Source organism: Nothoprocta perdicaria, unplaced genomic scaffold (genome assembly GCF_003342845.1).
Source record: "Nothoprocta perdicaria isolate Ctin4 unplaced genomic scaffold, notPer1 scaffold_0, whole genome shotgun sequence".
Taxonomy (NCBI): Eukaryota; Metazoa; Chordata; class Aves; order Tinamiformes; family Tinamidae; genus Nothoprocta; species Nothoprocta perdicaria.
The window spans coordinates 1,657,453-1,676,001 of NW_020454092.1; the positions used below are offsets into that span (position 1 = coordinate 1,657,453).

The following is an 18,549-nucleotide window of genomic DNA, read 5'->3' on the forward strand; positions in this document are numbered from 1 at the left end:
TTTTTTTAAGTCTGTAAAAATGTGGTACAAATAAAAGTGTTGGTGTTGCTCACGCATTTGGTCTGCTAAATATCTTATTAGTGGGTTAATGGGTCTTTTGCCATGTGTCTTTGCAGGTATATGTTCTGGACAGACTGGTTTCGCCCTGCTAAAATCATGAGAGCCTGGAGTGATGGTTCCCATGCCTTGTCAGTTGTGAATACGACCTTGGGCTGGCCTAATGGCCTAGCCATTGACTGGAGGTAAGAATGATGTGAGAGGAAGGCAGAGAGACTTCTTGACCATATGCATTTCTTCCTTTAAACACTTAGAGATCAAAAAATTAAGCAATTGTGTCAAATTATATACCCTGGTACTGCAGTGCTTTCTTGTTGAAGACCTTATTTTTCAATTTGTTGAAAAACCTGTAAAATTAAGTTCTCAGAAATCTTTTTCTGCATCCTCTCTCCTTACCCCAGCCTCCTGACAGATTTAAGATTATTATTTTAGAAAATGTTAGTCCTACCTAGTGGTCATAATGTATTATTTGAAGAGATATATCATCTTTATTATTTTTAGTGCTCTAAGGCTGTACTGGGTGGATGCCTTCTTTGATAAAATTGAGCACAGCACCTTTGATGGGCTGGACAGACGAACACTTGATCGTATAACTCAGATGACTCATCCATTTGGCCTTACTATTTTTGGAGGTAAGTTTGGCATTGAAAAATATGATCTATTACAATCCCAGAATTTTTCATGTCAATATGTGTGAATATGTGAGACAAAATACCATGTTTTCTCTAATACAGCTCTTCTCATTAAAAGTAATGACTATTGAAAGCTTTTGTAATCAGGTATATTTAGTGCTGCTTAGTTTTATGTATGTTTGAATTTAAATCATTTGAGGCAGACTAATTAACTCTTTCAGTGAACACTGCAGATAGGCTGCACTAAGAATCACACCTTACAAGTTGGGCTGGTTGCACAAATGCCATGTGAGATAAATGTGAGATAAATCACTTTTCTAAAGGTGGATGAGCATTTGAAAATTTAATTAAATGCATGTGGTGTTTATAGTGAGATTTATGTTGCATAGAAAGAAAGATGTTAGCATCTAATCCCTTTTGATATGCAAACATCTCTTCAAAATATTCAAACATTTTCTAGAAAGTTGTCTTAAGGAATGATTTTTAGTATTCTCTCAAAACTTGGGTCTGTTAAATCTCATATAAATGAGTTTGGAGATGATACATTTTTTCTGAATCAAATTTGCCTCTGACTGAAGGACTCAGTTCTGCTCTGTCAGTGGTAAAAGTCAGTTGATGCTGTCATTTTTTAGAAAACGTTATGGAATATTGCTAAATTTACATCAAAAAAATTATCTTATGATGTTGGAGCTTTTATATCACATTACACTGTAACTATTATGTGTTAAATGTCTTTCAAAATAGGTTATGTCTATTTCACTGACTGGAGACTTGGTGGAATAGTTCGAGTGAGGAAGTCTGATGGAGGAGAAATGATGATTATTAGGAGAGGTATTAGTAACATTATGCATGTTAAAGCATATGATGCTCATTCCCAAATAGGTAAGTTCCTTTGTTGCACCCATGAAAATGTAAGATGGGGAAGAAGATGTAAAATGACATAAGAATAGTTTTCCCCTCTCTATTGCAAGTATGACTTTACTGAATCATAACTGCAATGTGCTGGGGAGGCATCACAGACCCTTGAAATCACTGGTGATGCACTTCAGTGTTCTGTGACTGCATGCTGTTTTCCTCCATTGTGTTGTTTTAGTTAATAACTTTGTAAATTGTAATTGTCATTCTGTTGTATTCTGTGTAATTTTATCACTAATTACAACCTTGTGTTTCTTGATTTCTGGTAGAAGTTTTAATTAAACCAAACTACTTATTTTGAAAAATTAATATTAAAATATATATTTAATAAAATAATATTAATATTAATAAAACAATAATCTTAAAGTAGACATCACACATAAAGCTCTATTTTTTAAATTCTTTTTACTCAGCTGAGCTCTATGTGTGATCATCTAAAACAAGGATTTGCTATTGTAGTTAATCTAGTAAAACACATAATACGCTTGTCAGACAAGTGACCAACCCATCTGCTAAGGCTCACTGCTTCTCTGGTGTCCAAACACTGGTCAAATCTCCATGCCTGTCTGACACAAAGGGCCTTACTTGCTCTAGTTTCCTTGTTTCTAGATAGGGATTGGACCAGATTTAATAGTATGTTGTTGGCTTCTTTAAACGTTTGTGTTGTTGGAGATTATATAGAGTGGAGGACATTGTTACAAGTACTACTAGACTTGATCTTGCGTTATAGTGTGAGCATAACCAGAATTTGTTACAGTATTTTGCTGTAAAATGTCCTAAAACAGTAAACATTCGCTGTGTATTTTGAGTAGTTTTCAAGGTCTTACCCGTAATGTATATTGTGATCTACTCTATCACATTTTAAGGGTCTAACTATTGTAGCAGAGGAACAAACCCCAATGGAGACTGCAGCCATTTCTGCTTTCCAGTACCTAATTTTCAAAGGGTTTGTGGTTGTCCATATGGCATGAAGCTGGCTTCAAATCACTTGACATGTGTTGAAGATCCATCCAGTGAGCCACCAACTTTGCAGTGTGGCTCATACTCGTTTTCATGTGGCAATGGAAGATGTGTGCCTCGATACTATCAGTGTGATGGTGTTGATGATTGTCATGATAACAGTGATGAACAGAACTGTGGTTCTTTAAGTAAGTATTCCCTGCAATTTACAGTTAATACATACTGCTTCAAGTTCAGAAAGTTTGAGCCAGCCTGACTTCCCTGAAATAATCATCTAAAGTTTTAGCTGTGTGTTGTGAATAAATTGTGGATTTTTATCTCTGAATATACTCTGAAATTATTTGGTCATCATATAGGAAGATGAGATTCAACAGTAGAGTCATAAGAATGCACAAAAATGCGAATATCTGTGTGGTTCCCAAAACTGAATTGGCTAAGTTACAGAAATGACTCCTCTCAGGAGGAAAAAAAAGCAAACCTTTTTTTTTTTTTTTTTTTTTTTTTTGTGTGTGATTTTTAAGGTATTGGAATATTATGAGCTTGCCATTTTAATGCATGAGGATAAAAAGGCATTGAATAAAAATTAGGAAATTTAAAAAAAAACAGCGTAAGAAAAATAATTATACCATATTTATTACCTGTTTTCTAAGATTAGAACTGCATCGTCTATTTCATCTAACATCTGAATAGAAATTCTCTGCTTATGATATGTGCCTGCTGTCATTTCCAGGCTTAATCTTAAAATGGTTTTATGACATAATAGGTGCATGTTTCTTCAGACTTCATTCTTGTTTTAAGTTACGCACAAGAAAATAGGCCATGTTTATAATAATACTGCCTCTTAATGCATAAGCCTAATAGAAATAAAGTATAAAATCTAAGTTGTATTAATGGGCTGTTTTAGATTGTTTTGAGAGAAAATGAATGTATAGAACAAATAACTTTGAAGAGATTTTTTTTCATGTTATTCATATAATTTTGAAGTGCTTAAATTTTTTTTATTGTTGATTGCAATTTAAAAGATATGATGCAGTTTTGTCACATACTGGTATGTGTCTTCCTTTTTTTTTTTTTTTTTTTKTTTAGACAATTCTTGTGCCTCATCAGCTTTTACCTGTGCCAATGGACAGTGTATTCCAGGTCGCTGGCACTGTGATAAACACACTGACTGTTTTGATGGCAGTGATGAATTGCACTGTCCTACACAAGGCCCCACTTCATGTCCTGTAAACCTCTTCACCTGTGACAATAACCGGTGTGTTCCTAGGATCTGGTTGTGTGATACTGATAATGACTGTGGTGATGGGTCAGATGAAAAAAACTGCAGTGAGTATCAGAACTGTCCTTTTAAACATATCTGTATGTCTCTGTGGGCATAAGAGTGATAAATGAATCTAGGAAGAAAAAACTGTACTCAAGTTAGAATAATACTTGTAGTCTGTACGATGCCCAAAACTCCGCTATGTTGAACAGTCAGAACCAAGCAGAATGCAGAAGATTCACTTAAAAAATTCAAATGCAACTGCGACAGTTGTAATGGCAGTGCTGCAAAATCTCACATGTTGCAAGTAACTAAAGCCCAGATATTCTAAATGCTCTGTAAGGGATCTCTGTAATGACTAATGGTATAGTCAGTTTATGTAATCTGGAAGCTTTTACACAGAAGTATATAATTATTTTGAAGTGAAATAAGGCAGTAGTTGGCTCTGTTTATTTTACTTATAGTTATTTCTCACTAAATGGAAATGTGTAGTTGCTTTGCATAGCTTCTTGCCTGCATATGAATAATTACCTTATACTAAAATTTATGCTTGTAATTTATGTGATTACCAACTGCTGCATTGCATATTGCAAGTTAGTGACTGAAAGGAAAACCAGAGGAATTTATTATCATTCCTAACAGCTTTCTCAGGTACCTGTGAACCTGGGCAGTTTCAGTGTCCTGACCATCGCTGTATTGACCCATTCTATGTCTGTGATGGAGACAAAGACTGTGTAGATGGTGCTGATGAACATGACTGCAGTAAGTATAACTTAATTAGAGTGTTTCTTTAACTGTTTCCTTAGATTAACCCCCTAAAGTGTCTTTGATCTTGTAAGAGCTGCAACACAGCAAAATACATAACAAACAAATCTCTAAGAAGAACTCAGTTTTTGTGATGCTTATTTATGTTTTTGTAGCATAGCCTTTGGTCTCTGGGCTGGTTATAGAGAACTAGGCTTGTTTCTTATAAGTTTTCTGTGGATTCTAAGATTATTGCATTTTATGTGTGCTAGGGAAATCATGGTCCTGAGTGCGGATTCCCTACTTGGAAATCCACAATCCTCCTTGAGTACCTGTAGAAAAATCAGTTGCAATCTAGTCCTGTGAACTAAAGTTAACATAATGTCTTTTATTTTGTAGTATACAACTGCAGTGCCACACAGTTTAAATGTGCAAGTGGAGACCAGTGTATCAGTACTTATTACCAGTGTGATGGTGTTTTTGACTGTAATGATCACTCAGATGAGACCAACTGTCGTAAGTAAATTAATGCTGAAATGAAAGATTTAGGTATTAGATGAAGCTTCTAAAAACGTCCTTTATTTGTTATGGTTGCTTTATTAAACATTTGGAACCGTAGTGATTGTAACCTCAAAGTTCTTTTTAGGTAAACCAATCTTAAAGGAAGTTTGTTCCTTTTGGAGCCAAAGTTTTCTGTTATTTGACACCTGATTCTCAGGGTTTAAAAATAAAATTAAGAAGTATATACAGTTAGAAAAATAAAAACTTTATATCCATGGGTGTAAGGTTGAAGGTTTTTCCCTTGAATCGTTTCTTCAGCAACACTGGCAGGTGGAAAATGTTGTTTCAGGTGGAAAATGTTGTTCATGTTGTTTTGGACATGTACTAGCTGTGAGTTTACTCATAATATAAAGTAGGAATTATTTCTGATTCTGAAATATCACGTGGGTGGACTACTTGGGAGCCTTTGGCCGGGTTTACACGTGGCACAGTTCTTTATAGTACCAAAAATACTTGAGCAAGAGCTGAACTGAGCCTTACGGTTTTGAGTCTCCATTGAAAACATTTATTGTCTCCATTTTAGCTACCAGACCACCAGGGATGTGCCACCAGAATGAATTCCAGTGTCAGTCAGATGGCAATTGTGTTCCTGCCACCTGGGAATGTGATGGCCATCTCGACTGTGCAGACGGGTCCGATGAGCATCATAGGTGCCCTGCCAGGACCTGCCCTCCGTCCCTTTTCCGCTGCGACAATGGCAACTGTGTCTATCGAGCCTGGATCTGCGATGGTGATAATGACTGCAGGGATATGAGTGATGAGAGGGATTGTCCGACCCAGCCCTTCCGGTGCCCCAGCTGGCAGTGGCAGTGTCCTGGGCACAGCATCTGTGTGAATCTGAGCAAAGTATGTGATAATTCTGCTGATTGTCCTAATGGAGCAGATGAATCTCCGCTGTGCAGTAAGTTACTGTTTAAACTCCTACCACAGCTTTCACCGACTTCATCAATATAGAGGGATTTATATAGCAATGCAGGAATCAGCCTTGTGTTCACTTAAATGTAGTAATTCACAAATTCACTCGAATATAACATGCTTTAAGTTCAAATTAAATGTGATTCCATTTTTAATATTTTCTTTTAAATTTCTAGCTTCAAGAATCATGGAAAAAATATCCTAAAAACTCATGTGTAGCCAAAATTTGTATTTATGTTGATTATGAATTAAGTATAACTCTTTTCTCTCTTTCCTTCCTTCCTTCTCCTTAATCAATGCACGTTCTCAGATGAACCTCAGCCAGGTATGATCATAAACAATATTAAATTATTGTCTATTAATGTTATTTTAGATTCTTAACTGTATAGTAGATGACTTGTATACTGCTAGCTAATTTTGAAAATGTTGTTATACATATTCAGTCTTCTGGGATTCCTACCCTTCTGGTCTTCAGCAGTGAATACTCTGACATTATACACCTTTGTGTGTGTATGCGTGTTTTTGCGTAAAATATCATCCCCGATAGAATCTCATATTGCATAATTGGTACTTGTGCAGTCACAGTCTGGCACCAATATTAGGCTTGTAATGCAATTGCCAAGTATTGAATTTAGTATGTGAAGCTGGGAAATTTTTGTTAAATATATGTTTGTTTCCTTCCCCGTCCGAATTCAGACCAGGAGAGCTGCTCTGACAATAACGCTGGCTGCACCCATGAATGTATTCAAGGGCCCTTTGGAGCTCAGTGTTCTTGTCCTGTTGGATATCAACTTGCAAATGACTCCAAGACCTGTGAAGATATTAATGAGTGTGACCCTCCTGGCTTTTGTAGTCAACATTGTTACAACGAAAGAGGATCTTTTAGGTGCTACTGTGATGATGGATATATTCTAGAAACCAATGGGAGGACTTGTAAAGCTGCAGGTAAGGAACATTGATATCAAAACCTGAAGAATGACAGCAGTGTCTGCAAAATGTCCAGCATTGCCATTTTCATATCGTTGTCTTTTGAAAGAGCTGGTGCATACAGCTATTGACAATTCATGGCAGGTGATCTAAATATTACAGCTGACAGCTGAAGGGTTAATTGGTAGCTGTTACTTTCTTGAAACAAAACCTTTAAGTTACTGTGTTTTTAATGTTGGAATGATGAAAAATAACATTCTAGAGAAAAGCAAATGTGCTCTTTATTTTAGAGTTCAGTGCCCACAAAATATGTAAATCCCAGCCTTTTCAGGAAACTTAAGTAGTGCCAGTGCCTTATACCCTCATGTTTACCCTTATACCCTTACATCCCTCAACAGCAAACACCGCCAACATTGCTCTGCATCTTTCTGTAGCGTGCCGTTAATACATAAGCAGCCATGGCAGAGTTTGTTTCCATGGGTATCCTGTCTTAAGAATATCTTTAGGCTGTGGAAGACCTTCGCATTTTACTTCCAAATAGATCACTCTCTTGCTAATTTGAAGTTTCTCAGAGACTTCTGTCTTTACAGTTGTTGTACAGTAGGAGCCTCTGCAGAGAAACATAACCTCAGCAGCCTATGTCTTTCCTAAAATGCATTTGTTCTTCTCCTTGGCCCTTAGTCAGTCTGAAAGGGAAAAAAAGGAGAATGTCGTGTTTGGAAAGGAGGAAAAGCTAGTTTGGGTAGGCAGACTGGTGAGACAGGGAGCTTTTGGAGTCACCACCCATAGTGGCTTCTCTGGATGTTGGAGGCAAAATGGACAAAGTGAAAGGGAAAGGCCCTGGTGCACATGTACAAGGCTAGAAGGAGAGTCTAGTAGCAAGAGTACATGACGGAGAGGGAATGGGGAACACTCAGGGTAGATCCATATATCCCAAGGTCAGGATGAGCAAAATGAATATGATGGGACAATTTGGTCTGAAATTGCTTTAAATTTCTGTTTGCAGTGTTTATATACAATAGCTTTGACACTATAAAGCCATGTTAAATTTACTTTTCTTACTTAGGTACTTACTATGTTAGTTTTCTTACAGAATTGCTGGTGAATTATTGGCTTATTTTTGTTTCTTCTCCTTTGATAGAATCTGGAAATCTTCTTTTGCTCGTGGCAAGCCGTAACCAAATTGTTGTAGACAACATCACTTCTCAGTCACACAGTATATATTCTCTGGTTCGAGATGGGAGGAATATTGTGGCTATTGATTTTGATTCAGTCACAGATCGTATCTTTTGGTCTGATACAACACAAGATAAAATCTGGAGTGCTTATCAAAATGCGACAGACCGAAAAATAGTAAGTTTTCACTGAGTTACTCTTTGCCTTTCCATTGCAGAGAGAAGGGAAGATGTAATATCTCAAGGTTACAAAAGGGAAAAGGCAAATCCCAATGTAGTAAGAGGAGAGGTAACAGAAAGGGAAACAACTCTGCAGATAATAAAATTTCATATAAATTTTTGAAAAAGAAAATCCATCAGGAAAACCCTGTCTTTACAACAGTGTGTAAACAGATTTTTCCTATAGTAGAAGCTTATTTACTTGAAAGACCACAGAAGTTGGTAGGAATGTTGGGTACATCTTGGCAGTTTGTGCGCATTGTCACTCTGTGTAACAAATCTAGAAATGAGGTGGTTCCCTGTTTTCTGTAGTTATGGTGGACAGGATGAAAAATTAATAGCAACTAGCTGCTTCTGTCTTTTTCTATGTCTTTTTTTTTCTTTTTTCTTTTTTCAAACAGGTGTTTGACAGTGGAGTCACCGTGACTGAAAGTATAGCGGTAGACTGGGTAGGTCGCAATCTTTACTGGACAGACTTTGTTCTGGAAACAATTGAAGTCTCTAAAATGGATGGGAGCCACAGGACTGTGCTGATTAGCGAAAATGTAACAAACCCAAGGGGACTAGTGTTAGATCCCAGAATTGAGTAAGATTTTTTTTTGTTGTTGTTTTGAAAATATGCATATTTTGTTATGATAACAATGGAAGAAATTGAGTTATCCACTGTTTTGACAGCTGGGAGAGCAAATATTTTTTTTAAGATATGTCTTGAGTATCTTTAAGGTATTTTTAAAGATTCTTTTAAGAGAATGTGTTTACTGACTCATTTTAATGTGAATATTTATCATCATAATCATTATTTGTAATGTTACTTTGATTGTAATATTTGTCTTATTCTAAGATAGAACTTCCTGCATTTAAAATTATTTTATGTTGTAATCACTCAATGTTATACCACAGACCTTTCTGCAATATATCATACATACAATACGTGTTATGAGCACAGGCTTTTTTGTAGCCACAAATCTAAAATAATCATTTATATCATATTAAGATCTTTACAACACCTTTTCATTCTGGACCACAGGAGGCATAGAGTAAATGGGATATTATGGTTTGAACTGTTCATGTACAAGTCTCTACTTTTCCATGCCCTCCAGCATCAAGAACGTTGACCTGTAGGGCCAACTGCATGAGCACTGATAGCCCTAGCAGAGTGAGCCAGTGAAGGCACAAACCTGTATCCAGTTAGTGTTGAGCACCTGGAGGATGAGATTCTAATCAGCTTTGGAAACGAGTGGAAACAAAGTAGATGCTGTTTGCTGCTATCAGTTACAAATGAAAACAGCAGTAGAAGTATTTGAAAAAAAATTGTAACAGAAGTTGTGGTAATATCTTGAATAAGCATATTGTTGAACTCGGTGATTTCAGTGTCGCAGCATTTGCTAAAAGTTGTTTTACTATTTGGGTAGCAAGGCTTTGTCTGACATTTTTTAGTAAGGAGTTGGCGTTTCTTTTCTGACTGGTAACCACAAGCTGCTTTTTGCAGTGCTCACGTGATGTTCTGGAGCGACTGGGGCCAAAACCCTCGAATTGAAAAAGCCAGCATGGATGGCAAAATGCGAATGGTTATCGTCAGTGATAAAATCTACTGGCCTAATGGACTCTCCATTGATTACCCAAATAAGCTGCTGTATTTTGCTGATGCCTACCTTGATTATATTGATTTTTGTGATTACAATGGAAACAATAGACGACAGGTGGTTGCAAGTGATTTGGTAAGACATGAATAAAAAGTCTTTTTTTCTTATGTCCTTACTGATAGTACTTAACAGCATGTTTGCACTCTCATAGACTTGGATGTATTTACCTTCAAAATATTCCACTGAAGCAGAAGAAATATTTTACCTGCATGTTAAAGTTGGAAAAAGAAGAATTATATATCCTACCCATGATCTCACAGGATATCTTTGAAAACACATGAGGATGACTATAGGTTTAGTGCTTTAAATCATTCTGAAATATTTTCTATGTGCATGAAGTGCAGAGATCCCACTAGACACTGGTGCTCCAGCTGGTGCATTTGCTGCAGTCAGACACACTCCAGGTGCTGGATGAATATCCCCTGGTCTCGTTCTGTTCTGTGAGTGACTGCAGCTGCCATCCACAGCAGCCAGGGCTCCGTGTGGCCCCAACCTGGCACATGCTGGGCACTTCGTGAGGACTGTCTGTGTTAGAAAGTGCTGCTGTCATTTGGCAAGACTATGTGTGTATCAGTGCAATCATTCAGAATTCAGCTGATGCACATAAGCTAGGATAAAGGACTGCATGTATGTTTTTATCAGTTAAACTTTAGGACTTGTTTCGGACTTGTTTTTAGGACTTTGTCTTCGGCCAGACAGCTGGTGAATCTCAAATCTTTCTTGCTCCACTCTTCATTTTAGATAAATAGTTTCATTCAACACTCTGGAAAATTACAGGGGAGTTATCAAAGATGCCAAGTCCGACATGTCCCTAACTTCCAGTAGGCATTTCCTCTTATGCCACTGAAAATCTACAATTTAATTCCCTGTGTTCTACACAATGTTCCTTGAGTGTGTATTAAAAAAAAAAAAAGTGTTTAATTGCTTTATTAATTCCGTGTGCTGTGTTTTAGGGTCTGTGTAGTATTTTAATTTAAAAAAAATATATTTTCCCCATTTTTTCAGGCAATATGTCATAGATATCTTTTGAGACACAACTGCCTTTTTTTATTATGTTCATCTCTGTTGTTATCTGCAGGACTAAATTAATCAACATCCTTGCCTTTTAGATATTGCAGCATCCTCATGCTCTCACTGTCTTTGAAGATTTTGTGTACTGGAGTGACCGGTACACTAATCGGGTAATTCGAGCCAATAAGTGGCATGGAGGAAACCAAACAGTTATGATTTATAACATTCACCAGCCTCTGGGGCTTGTGGCAGTACATCCTGTAAGGCAACCTTATGGTAAGTCAGCAAAAAAACTTCGCTAATTATAAAAACAAAGCCATACAGTATTCTCATGTGTAAGTTCTCCTGGGTTCTGTCATGACAACAAGTGCACTGTGCTGAAATGATCGGATAAAACTGATACTGTAGATTGGTCACTGAGAATCACTTCAGCCTGTCCCAGCTGCTGAATAACCTGCTGTTCAGGGAAAGAAACCTAGGCCTCATATGAGCATAATAAGTAGACAAAAGAAATATCAGAGAAGTGGTATGTGCAGTTTTTCTGCTCCTTGTTTTGGATGTTTCTTTTCTTCAAAAAAAAAAAGCTTCAATAAATAATCTAAATTCCCCCATCAAGAAAGGTTAGAATGCTCAAGTACCGAGAATACAGCATCCTGATGCAGTTGACAAAGGTTTAAAAACTAACTTGAAAGACTTTATATAATAAAAACAAAAGAATAATTGGATATTGATACTGTTTTTACAAGAAAGTTATATCATGCTGTAAGTATATTGATGTGCTTGTGGTTCTTAGAAATACTTTATTTTTTAAAGTTTAAAGAAATACTGATGTAGTACTGGGTGATTTTAACAATATTTGTGGCATGGGATGTTCTTCCTAGTCTATCATACGGTTAATTTCCAATATTTTCTTTTTCTTTTCAGATATCAATTCTTGTTCATCATCCCCCTGTAGTCACCTCTGCTTGCTTTCTTCATCTGGACCACTTTTTTATTCCTGTGCTTGTCCTTCAGGATGGACACTTTCTCCCGATAACAGAAACTGCCTAAGAGGTAGGGCAGTAATAAGAGATGAGGACATAACCTGATAGAGTGTCAGAGCCATGTCTGCATAAAGCTTACTGCAAAACTTTAGGCCAGTGTTCATGAAATCAAAGTCTGGGGCCTTTCCAGGTAGGCTACTTCAGGAAGCCTGCCATGGACTGAGGGTTTGGAGCCAGGTTTTAGAAAGAACTCGAAGCCAGAGATTTAGATGTTTCATTTTGGGGGGAAAAAAATGGGTGAGCTGATTTTTCTTTTAAGGACTTGAAAAATTACCTCATTTTGCAGTTTCTGAACACATTCAGTGTTTTGCCATTGGAATGCATCTGGAAGGAGGTGAGCATTAATAAAAATAAAAAATTACTCTGACAGATGATTCAGCCTACAAACTGCTTTCAAGTGTTGCACTTTTAAGAATGTGGTAGTTGACCTTGGTCCCTATATCTTTTCCCTTCCTTTCCTTGACTGCCACATTACGTTCCCCTTTCACCAGTCACACACTCCATTTTAGAGATTTTCTTGTCTCTAAAACTCACTAAAAGGGTTTATTGGACCTCACAATTTTTGATATTTGAAAACCATTTAGTTTTTAATTTAAATATTTTCTTTCCCCAGTTTTGGCCTTGTCTTTCAGGATTACTGCATAAGTAGTTCTTCCTTCCGTGTTGTTATGTGTGTTCTGGTGTTTAAAGAGAATATCACATTTTTTCTCAGTCTGTATTTTGCTAGGAAAGAAGCCATGGCCCTTTGGTTTGACCTCTGATCAGAAGAAACAGTTTGCCACCTTATTGTTCCCTTGAGCCTGTCTGAATTAGTGCATTGTAGAATTCAGATCAAAATTTCACAACTTAAAAGCTTTTTTTTCCAAGGTAGAAAATATGTTTGCAAATGCAGGAGATCTTACACAGACTTACAGCCATTACAGGTGCTAAGGGTGTCTTTGAGTATTGAGCTAACTTTTGCAAGTATTTCATGTCAAAAACAACTGTTGAACTTTCTTTGAGTTTCATCTGCCCACGATTTGTAAAAAATTATTCAATTCATTAAAGAAAAAAAAAAAAACTCAAGAAAAACATAAATTGCTGGCAGGCAGTTTGTCACTAGAAATTTGGCTAGATTAATTTTGTCAGATAGAATATTCACTATGCATTTTTCTGTCAACTGTACAGATATGAAAGGTGCTTTCGTGTCTGCCTAATGAGGAAACTTCAGATCACTGAAATTTAAGTAGATATTATCTCTGGGCTAAACTAACACTAGACATCTCTGTTTCTGTCAGAAGATCGTTTTCTTTTAAAACTGTCACAGTTTTAAAGGCCAAATCATGCTCCCTCCCTACTTGATACTTAGTGTATTCTTTAAAGAGCCAAATTGTGGTCTCTTTTTTCTTAGCAGCAGTAAGAGAATTAAAAGTAAACATAGGATGAATTGAAATGCACATTTACTTTTAATCTGCTACAAAGAGTATCTTAGATCTTTGCTATTTTTTGTATGTGCAGGCCTAGAGGATATGTATACTAGGCAAATAATAGAATATGGCAGTAATGAAGCACATGGGCAGATGGACCCCAGACTGTTCTCTGCCACTGAATAAATTAAGCTATAGATCTCACCTTTCTTTGCAGCGGGGATGGGTTAAGTTCCCTCTGTCCAATTAGGTACTACTGTAACCCTTTCTGTAAGTTCTATAATTTTTCAATATAAATTGAATGAGACAGAAATAGTAATATTCACCTGAGAAGCACAGTTTTTTGAAACTTTGCGGGCATGTTCTTTGTTTTTGAATGAAATGTATACATTTAAGAAAGTATGCAGAATTTTTTTTAATTGTGGATATATGCTGGTTTGCTCTGCTCATGGAGAAAGATCATTATAAAACTTTGATTCTTTTCATGGTCAAAGATATTCATGATTTATTTCATTATTTTTGCAGAAAAGCAGGCATTTGCCATCACTTTTCCTCTTTTCTATAATCCTAATCCTTGCTGTCATTGTTTAGTTTCGTTTGCTGAAACAAAGTTTCAGCAGAAAGCTTAACCTGAGCTGCCCAGGTTTGGTTGCCCAGTGCTCTCTATTACACAATTACACTGCTGGCCTCTGCATACTTAAGTAGCATATTAAATATTGCTACCTTCATGATGATGAAAAGCTGTTGATGTGAGGATTGGCCCATTTCTTGCTTTATGTAAAACCAGGAATGCTAATATTATAAGATTGCCGTTATTTTACTTTAAACTGCTTTTTTCATGTTCATCATAAAGAAGATAATGTAGCATTTTTTCAGATCACCTGACTTGATTCCCTTTTATTATATGACTCTAGCATAGGGATGTGTGTTTACCTAAAAGCAGGTTTCTTGTAAAGGAGCATGACTCCTAAAAGGTAAACCAACAAAAAGCGGTTACTGCGATGGTATTTAACAACACGCAGAACATGGACAGGGAATGATGGACTTCTCTTAGCCTCCAGCACCTGGGCAGCTTGTTCATTTCCACCTCCTTAGAATTTGCTTGCACGTTTTTTGTGATTGAGCACAGTGCTCAATCAAAGGATCCTTCAGATATTCTGACTTTTACAGCAGCTGACTCTACAGTCCTGGTGAGATAAGAAACAAACACAAATAGGTGGTTACAAAACATCACTGGAGTAATGTTCCCCCATGCCCTGTCAGCATCAGAGAATGGTCTTCTAAGGAGGATGTAACATTGGCAGTTTTCTGATCAGATGAAACATATTGGAACATAATTCTGAATTATATTACATGTTTTTGCAGTTGAACATCCTTTCCTTATTGCTGTAAGAGATAATATAATTTATGGAATTTCTCTGAACCCTGAGGAGAAGACTAATGATGCCATGGTTCCAATAGCAGGAGTTCAAAATGGTGTTGATGTTGACTTTGATGACACAGAACAGATGATTTACTGGGTTGAAAATCCGGTGAGTTAGTGTTTGTGTTCAAAAGTTGTACTACAGTAACACTTTCTATTTTAATGTTTTTGTTAAAATATTTTTGCATTGAAGGGAAAAATTTTAATGTAATTGAAAGCGATAAAGGAATGAAAGTTGTCCTCTCCTCCCCATCACTCCCAAGGTAGCTTGAAACAGCTTGCTCTCATTTTAAAGTAAATTTTAATATTTTTCAATTGATATACTCAGCCTGAAAAGTACTAATTTTAAAGCCTTTTCTGTATCACTCATAAATGAGTCTTTACTTGTGCATCACATAGCATATTTAGTTTCTATGAGGTACTTAAATAGGCTTACTTAAAACAGATCTTTGTCCCAGAGTGACAACTAATATTTGGGAACCTATTTCATCTTTTGGGCAGTTGGAAAGAGTTTTCCTGCCAGCACTCAGGCAGCAGCCTCTGCTGATGTTTACGAAAGGCTGCAGAGCCCTGTAGGAGGTCAGGGGCTCTGTATCCATTAGCAGAACTGGCAGGTGAACCAGCAGGTGCAGCTGCGGGCTGAGCGCAGTGAGAGCTTTATTTGAGTTGGGTCGGGAGCAGCAGCCTGACCAAGGTGTGATTGAACTGTGCCCTGTCTCTAACCCTGACCCACAAGGCTCAGATTGCTCTCGCTTCCCAACAGACCCGAGGCACTTGTGTCACAGCCTCATCTCTAAAAACCAAGTTTCACCAGTTTCTGATGACAGAAGTGTGTTGCCTACTTTTTTCGTTAAAATTCTTGTCGATTACCAGAAAGACTCTTAACATCCTCTTTTGCCTCCATCCGTTGCATGTTTGAGTTGCCTTGTGTTTGTCTGTACTTGCATAATTTGTAGCTGTAATTTCACTCCCTGTGTTGACAATAGCTAAAGCTGTTAATATGGGTAAATATCCATCATATTGTTCTTGTTTGCTTATTATGTCTGCCCTTAGTGTGCTCCAGAATCCTACCCATTCTACTTGAAAAACACAAGTCACAAATATTTCTGTCTTCAGTTATAATGTTCCATAGGTTTTTAACAGTTTGCAGAAATGATGGGCAGGAGACTAAAGAATAAATTGTACACAGTGTGTTAGCTTCCTTTCTGAATGGCCATTTTCAAGTCTGCCCTTGGATGTTTCCATGAGGCATTATATTGATATAACGATAATAAAGCAATGAAAAATGTACATGGAAGATAAGCTAATAGCTAAGAAAGAGTATAGCCTAAAAAAATGCTTGAGCAGTTGTAACAAAACATGATTTTCTTTCTGAAGTTGCTCTTGAGATTTTTTTCACTTTCCTTATCTTCCCCCCCGCCCCAAGGGTGAAATTCACCGAGTGAGGTCAGATGGAACCAATAGGACCATTTTTGCTCCAGCTGCTGTTATTGGTACTCCTATTGGCCTGGCTTTGGACTGGATATCTGCAAATCTGTATTACACTAACCCAGGAACACAGGCAATTGAGGTAATTGTTTAAAAGACAATGGTAAAATAAAAGCCCACATTTTTGACTGCAACCTATACAGTTTGAAATCAGCAATATTATTCAGTAATATTAATCAGTAATGTAATTTTAGTGAAAAAAAAATCCTGAATTTAGACTCGTTTTAAAACTAGAGAGAATGCAAGCAAATAGTCTGAAGAAAAGTAATCTGGTAACATGAAGAATAATACCTAATCTGAACACAGGTTGGAAGATTTAAAAAAGCAGTGCATTCATGTAGCTTTATTTGTGCCTGGTTCTCTTTTTTCCTTCAAGTCAATAGCCTGATGTTGGACACAAACTCTCCAAACACTAGAGTCACTGTTATTATTGCTCTTGCTATATTTTTTTGAAAATTAATCACATTGAAGGAATGTTACCATCAAATGGAGTGAGAACCTCTCCCGAATACTTTGATATTGTGTTATGCTGCTGCTTGGAAACTGATGGTATGTGAAGGACAAAAATACCATTTACTGTAGGGAATAAGCAGTATCTAACACAATGAAAAATGTTAATAAACACAGTCCTAGATTTACCTGTCACAGACTCACAGAACTGTGAAGGTTGGAAGTGACCTCTAGAGATCATCTAGTCCAACCCCTCTGCTCAAGCAGGGGCACCTAGAGCACGTGGCACAGAGATGCAGGCAGATTTGGAAGATGTCCACAGAAGGAGACTCTGTAACCTGCTTGGGCAACCTGTTCCAGGGCTCTGTCACCCTCACAATAAAGAAGTTTTTCCTCACATGGAGGTGGACCTTCCTGTGTTTCAACTTGTACCTATTACACTAAGATATCAAGATGATACACACACTGTGCATTAACTAACAGGGAGCTAATTTTAAACAAGTAAAATAGAACCCTCTTAAATCATGGTTTTGTCAACCCATTCAGCCTATAATACTGTCAAGGTATTTTGGAAGCTGAAAGATAGGCTATATTTATACCTAGATACTTAATTGTTACTAGATGTAGCTTCTGAGCTACAGGGAGCTCAGTTGGGGATTGCATGTTAGTGAAGGAGATTAACGGCACAGGGCAATGTGCTTATTCTTCACAGTGTTTGAAAGTGTTTTCTGCAATTTCATATGCCTGTGGGTTTATGGTTCCTTTTTTATTGAAAAGTCTGTGCTGATTTCTGTTTTATATATTCTGAATGACTTCAATGCGTGCATAGGTCCTGAAGCTGCACAGTGAAGTAATGTACAGGAAAACTCTGATTACCAATGATGGTACTTCTGTTGGAGCTGGCAACCCAATTGGATTGACTGTTGATCCAGCAAGAGGGTAAATTTCCAAAATTGCTATTGTGTTTGCAAACCAGTTTTTTCTTTTTCTTTTTTTTTTTTTTTTTTTCCCCCACGTATTTCCTAAATCATGGGGCCTTCACATTCCAATTTGGATTGTATTCTTTTTTCTTTTTTTAATTAGTGCAGAATTAATATATTTTTTTCTTTGTCTTACGTAATAATTATATGAAGACATAGATAGTTGCCTAGATGGTCAGTCTGTATACCTACCTGTTTAAGTTCAAATTTTAATTAAAAATCTGAGAATACTATGTCTGAAAAAAAAATCTCAATCTGCAAAATGAGAAACCAGAGTAAAGAAAATCATAAAGTCTGTCTCTCAAGGCCTATGTACAGTAGAGGGATAGACTACATGGGAAGAGCAACACATTTTAAAAAGAATAATGTTAAATATGCTTTTTACTGCTCTCTCCCAAAATGGGAACCCTAACAGGAACCTGTGTTTTAGCAACTGTAGTTTTGTAAGAGCTCCAAATTTTATATTTTTTTTCCAATTTTAAAATTCAGATTTTAAGAACTGTAGTTTATAAGCGCTCCAAATTACATGAGGATGTATGTTAGAAATGAGATAGTTGTGCTGGTGGCCCAGCAGGCTTTCAGATAAGGCTCTGCTTGCCTTTTTTTCTACTTAGATCTTTGCCCATAGTTGGGACTGACGTGTTCTGTGTATGTTTTCACTTCTGCAGCTCAGGCCAGAGACATATGCGTATTCCAAAGAGTCACATAATGGAACTCTGTTTGATACAGAATTTATAAA

General features: G+C 36.9%; 1 protein-coding gene across 1 annotated transcript in view; it reads left to right on the forward strand.

The window, feature by feature from the left end:
* The window catches only part of LRP2 (LDL receptor related protein 2), a 103,454-nt gene that overhangs the window by 41,634 nt on the left and 43,271 nt on the right, over positions 1–18,549 (forward strand). The window contains exons 18-34 of the mRNA XM_026047885.1: positions 117–242; positions 559–689; positions 1,434–1,571; positions 2,471–2,752; positions 3,651–3,890; positions 4,468–4,587; positions 4,969–5,085; positions 5,654–6,031; positions 6,742–6,990; positions 8,114–8,325; positions 8,768–8,952; positions 9,856–10,084; positions 11,119–11,296; positions 11,945–12,073; positions 14,835–15,001; positions 16,319–16,462; positions 17,660–17,769. Coding sequence (XP_025903670.1) covers positions 117–242; positions 559–689; positions 1,434–1,571; positions 2,471–2,752; positions 3,651–3,890; positions 4,468–4,587; positions 4,969–5,085; positions 5,654–6,031; positions 6,742–6,990; positions 8,114–8,325; positions 8,768–8,952; positions 9,856–10,084; positions 11,119–11,296; positions 11,945–12,073; positions 14,835–15,001; positions 16,319–16,462; positions 17,660–17,769 — 3,135 coding nt within the window. The remainder of the gene's footprint in view (positions 1–116; positions 243–558; positions 690–1,433; positions 1,572–2,470; positions 2,753–3,650; positions 3,891–4,467; positions 4,588–4,968; positions 5,086–5,653; positions 6,032–6,741; positions 6,991–8,113; positions 8,326–8,767; positions 8,953–9,855; positions 10,085–11,118; positions 11,297–11,944; positions 12,074–14,834; positions 15,002–16,318; positions 16,463–17,659; positions 17,770–18,549) is intronic.